General features: G+C 32.2%; 1 protein-coding gene across 2 annotated transcripts; it reads right to left on the bottom strand.

Annotated features, from left to right (window-relative positions):
• Positions 1 to 517: 517 nt before the first annotated feature.
• Positions 518 to 4,238, bottom strand: LOC111302772 (non-structural maintenance of chromosomes element 4 homolog A-like). Of its 2 annotated transcripts, XM_022898588.2 has the most exons (8): positions 3,860 to 4,238; positions 3,661 to 3,741; positions 2,994 to 3,246; positions 2,788 to 2,881; positions 1,640 to 1,856; positions 1,449 to 1,540; positions 1,191 to 1,257; positions 518 to 1,026 (listed from the first exon to the last, which is right to left on the bottom strand). In XM_022898588.2, exons 1-7 carry the CDS (start codon positions 4,053 to 4,055, stop codon positions 1,192 to 1,194), a joined length of 999 nt encoding a protein of 332 aa, XP_022754323.1. In that variant the 5' UTR covers positions 4,056 to 4,238; the 3' UTR covers positions 518 to 1,026; position 1,191. The 2 variants fall into 2 exon arrangements, with proteins under 2 accessions (XP_022754323.1, XP_022754324.1); XM_022898589.2 differs by lacking the exon at positions 1,191 to 1,257.
• Positions 4,239 to 4,658: the final 420 nt, after the last annotated feature.

The raw sequence follows: 4,658 nt of genomic DNA, 5'->3' as shown, positions 1-4,658 counted from the left end.
GCAGGATACCACTAACTGGGACATATATGATGATAGACAGTTAATCCAAGCTCTACAAGCAATATGTCCAAATTTGAGTTTGACTCGATCCAAATTTATTTTAATTTAAAATTTGACTTTAAAATCAACTCGTCCAACTTGTTCCAACCGAATTTGACTCCATTAGAATTGATTGTGAAAATCAACTATTTCCTCCCATCCGATTTGAACTTGATTTAAGATTCCCATTTGACAGCCTGCTGAAAATCCGAACCTAAACTTAAAATTCGTGATAAGAGAAACTCTTGCTACGTTACACCTATGTTTTATAATTGAACATTTAAGGGTTCAATCCACATGTTTTATGATTGAACTTTTAAGGGTGGTTCAATCATAAAACCACATTACAGTGAACTGCCTTCAATGTATCAAGTAAAATTGGTTAACTTAAAATTCTCAAACGAGAAAAAAAAGAAAAAAAGACAATAAGGTACTCAAAGGATTAAAATTATGGTAACAAAAAACTTGCAGAAGCTGGTAAGTCAAATGCACGGGTGAAGTACATTAATCAAATAAATTTGTCCACATTAGAAAAAATTCACTCACATATCTATAAACCAAAAGTGATTCTGCCCCAAGTTAGTAAATAGATCAGCAAAAGTTGCCGACAGCCCCCATAGCCAGAGGAATATACTACAAAAAAATCAACAGTTGCCAATATGGGATGGACCTACACCTATGTAGGTCACAACATTCAAAATAGTTGTGCATGATGTGTTCTCAAAAAAAAAAAAAAAAAAATAGAGCTACCCGGTCAATTGAGCTTCCGCCTAAACCTACCGGGGGCCTTGGCTAGCAACATCAGTTTCAGGCGAGTTGGATTCTTGCAGAACCAACCCTTGGTTCCCGGATAAGTTTAGGATTGGTGATGTAGTTAGAAACCCTTCTGAATTTGTTTGCGGCTGATTCTGCCTGGGAAAGAATTGAGTGTTAATCTTCCCTGTGAGGCATCAACTCCTCTCCAATTGGCACCACGTTCACTATTAACTAAAATCCCATTCATTCAAAAACTCAAATTAGAAGCTAAAACAAATTAGCCTAAACTGTGCTAAATAGTTAAATTGTTCGTTGTTAAATCAAGCAACTAATATAAAGTTTGATCAACAGACTATTTCACCATTAATCATAAAGAAAATCAAAGAGAACCCTACATTATTCTGTAGAACCTTCCCTATGTGGCACTAGCTCCTCACCAACAGGTATCACATTCATCATTAACTAAAAGCCAGTTCATTCAAATTGGGTATTAGAAAGAAACAAATTAATCTAAAAAAAGCTACACAAAGACTATAATGGTTTGCACAAGTGAGCAACACAGGTTGACATACTGATACAAGCAAAAGCATAGGCCGTAACACTCTTCAGTATTTGCAATATCTAAAGTTTGATGCAACAGAGCAATTCCATACCTTCCAGTCCTTAAAATCAAACCTGAATATAAAATGGCTGTAAGCAACCTCGCCTTTTGTTACAGACACAGCACTAGGAGCATTTTTGGGTGCTGAAACAAAACCATAAATGAGACAATAACATAATCATTGTTTAACACAAAGTAAAGTTCCTGTTAAGTTGTAAATTAATTGTCTTGAAATATACTCACAAACAATATGAGAACCAGATTCATCCAGAACTATTTCTGCTCTCCCATCTTTGACTAAGAATGAAAGAGCAAATAAATTCTCCACGGTCTGTGCAAAAGAGCTTCTATTCAAAATCAAACTTTCAAGTTTCACTCGTCTTCTTCTCCTTAAGATTTCAAACATAACTGCCATATTTTTGTCAGTATCAGTTTGCTCATCAGCACCGATATTATTAACCTGTTGAACAAGAAAATAAATCTGTGTGAATAATGATTGTTAAAAGAGCAGATAGATAAAATACAATTTTATGATAGTTAAGCTTATGGTACAACCATTTATGCAATGATTTTTTTCATTACAACCACCCCAAAGTATAAGGTTCAACCACACAACATAAACCAATACACATCAGGATAAAAGTTCTGGATAGGGAGTTGCCAACTGGAACTTTCATTTACTTACATCAACATCAGTAAGCAACGGTTAATAGAAAATTAACTAAGAAAAGCAAGTTTGCACTTTCTCACGGAAATAATCACAAGAGAAGAAATTTCACAAAGTAATGATTGTGAACCTAAAAATATCTTGTATGAATACCTGAAAAATACAATGACTCCATGACATATGGCTGGTACCAAGTGACTCACACCAACATAAACACCATCTGATTCTTGTTCTCTTAACTATTAAGGTATTCAGTTCAATTTAGCTCAGTTTTGAGAAATTTTTACATTGAGTGGAAGTATTGGAATGCTAAATGAAGAAAAAAAAATCAAACCAAATAGTATAACCCAAACAACACTAAATAAGTTCAGTTCAATTACTCAGTTTTTTATACTTAAAACTAGTTTAATTTTGCAAAGATCTTTTCTGAATTTAACTAGTTAGACTAAGAACAAATGCTAGTATTTTTGTCTCATAAACTATTTTAAATTAATAAAATTCAAGTTGATTAGGTTTGGTTTGAATCATTTCAGTTTTTAAACATCGGAACTGTAAAGTGAACTGAATAGTTTTATCATTATTTAAGCTAAAATTGAACTCAGAAGCCAGAAAACCAAACCAGAATAAACACATTGGTTTGCTTGATTATTCAATTTTCTCAGTTTTGTTTTCACACCCATAAATGATGCTTAAAAACTTAAGACTAGAGAAAAGGCAATCTCACCTCTTCAGGCCGAGCAGTATCAGTTGGTCTGACAGCATGCCTTCTAGTAACCATACACTTCCTTTGCTTTAACTCATTCTTCATAGGTCCAAGCCTAAAGATCAATAACACAAAAGAAAAAAAAGGTATTAAGTAACAACACAGCAAGCCCCAGCTCCTTAAAGACAAAAAAGAGAACTCAAAATGGTATACATAAAATAACTAACATGGTGCAAATTCCTTTGCAGGTTCTAAAGAATGGTGAAACTGCCATGCCAACATCTTTCCAATTGACCAATATCTGTTCATTTTCTTGTGTGTCAAGGCTCCTTTTGGATTTCCCAAACTCGCTGACTAAACAATTGACAAAGTCTGCCGGGCTAATTCCCTCAAAAGAGATTGACTTAACAGAAGTTGACAATGTGTTAGCCAAGTCCAACAATGCCTCTGCATCAGCTACTTGTTCCCGCGGCTTGGACACTAAAACCCAAAAAGAGAAACACCCAAATTAATTAAAATACAATAAGTTTGCATACACAAAATGAGTCAATTTATAACACATTTTCCAAACTAAAATCTTCCAAGTTTTTTGGGAAAAAAAAAAAAAAAGAAAAAACCAAGACTATTAAGTTAATTAAATTGAAATCTTGAAAATCCCAAATGAAGAATATCATAAATTAATGGACTTCACTTCCTTAGTAAGTTATAAAGAAATATGACAGATTATTAAACTTAAAAGGACCAAAAAGAAGAAGAAATAAAATTATTAAAACAAAACGTTGAAAAATTACAGTCTATAACAGTTATTTAAGAATTAAAAAAAAAAAAAGGCATACAAATAAATGAAAATAAATTCTCTAAAAAATTAAAGAAAAGGAAAAGGAAAAGGAAAACCCTGTTGATGCAAGTTGTCGACTTCATTAATGATGATGTTAAATTTATTAGAATCCACACTCGATATCTCATCCCTTGCACCTGCATCACCCAAAATTTAATTAAAAACTGAAAAGCAAAATGAAATATAAATAATTTGTATAAAAAAAAAAAGCGGTATCTTTTTTAGATAATAAAGAAGAAGAAATAGAGAAACAACCGTTGATTTTGGTCATGACGGCAAGATATTTGGAGCGAAGAACCCTCCGTTTTGCGGCATCCTCTTGCCGAGTCAGCTGATCCGACTCAACATATGCCGAGTCATCTCGGGGCTCTCTCGCCACCCTGGTTCGAACCGGTTCACCTTCTTCATCGGCTTTATCTGCTTGTTTTTCTTTCTTCACAATTCTCCTCATAATTTCACAAAAAAATTCATTCTAAAAAAAAGAAGGAAATACTCATAACTGACCAAAACCCTAGTCCCAAAACAAATTAATTAGCAAAGAAAAATCTTCTTTTTTTTTTTTTTTCGTTACAAAGAAATATCTTCAGCTACAGCGTAAATGGGAGAAAGAAGTGTTAAAGATTTTATGTATCCTAATTAATAAAATAGAAATATTCAATTTATAGAGGCTTCTTAAGGAAGTAAGCTATGAGTCTTTGTTTCTCACGTCCTCCGTTTTTTATTAAAATGTTAATAACATTTTATACCAATATTTGAAAATTAAATCAATAAAAAATAATTTTCTATTGGATTTGAAAATTCTTGTCCAAAATCCAACGCAAGTCGATCCATAAGCATGTCTAGTTGAATGGGCTACTCTTATTTTTTGGTACTAATATCTTTTTTTTTTTTAAGTTTATTGATATATAAAAAATATATAGTAGTATTAATTTTAGATTGATATAGAATTTTTTGTAACACCAAAAATTATTTTTTTTTCACAATATTTTATTCCAAAATATCTAAATTTGATATAGAAATTAGAGAAATTATATGTGCAATTTTTTATTACTTT

Source organism: Durio zibethinus, chromosome 13 (genome assembly GCF_047325235.1).
Source record: "Durio zibethinus cultivar Kanyao isolate XHJ-2024 chromosome 13, ASM4732523v1, whole genome shotgun sequence".
Lineage (NCBI taxonomy): Eukaryota > Viridiplantae > Streptophyta > Magnoliopsida > Malvales > Malvaceae > Durio > Durio zibethinus.
The sequence above is the reverse complement of the archived record's forward strand: the minus strand, read 5'-3'. Positions and strand labels throughout refer to the sequence as shown.

Bases quoted from the DNA above. Each gene is read 5' to 3' on its own strand.
- LOC111302772 (XM_022898588.2), bottom strand. From the start codon at position 4,055: ATGAGGAGAATTGTGAAGAAAGAAAAACAAGCAGATAAAGCCGATGAA. The intron at 2,882-2,993 runs GTTAGTTATTTT...ATTGATCTTTAG, and splicing joins TGCAAAGGAATTTGCACCAT to GCTTGGACCTATGAAGAATG. The intron at 1,541-1,639 runs GTGAGTATATTT...GTTTTGTTTCAG, and splicing joins ATCTGGTTCTCATATTGTTT to CACCCAAAAATGCTCCTAGT.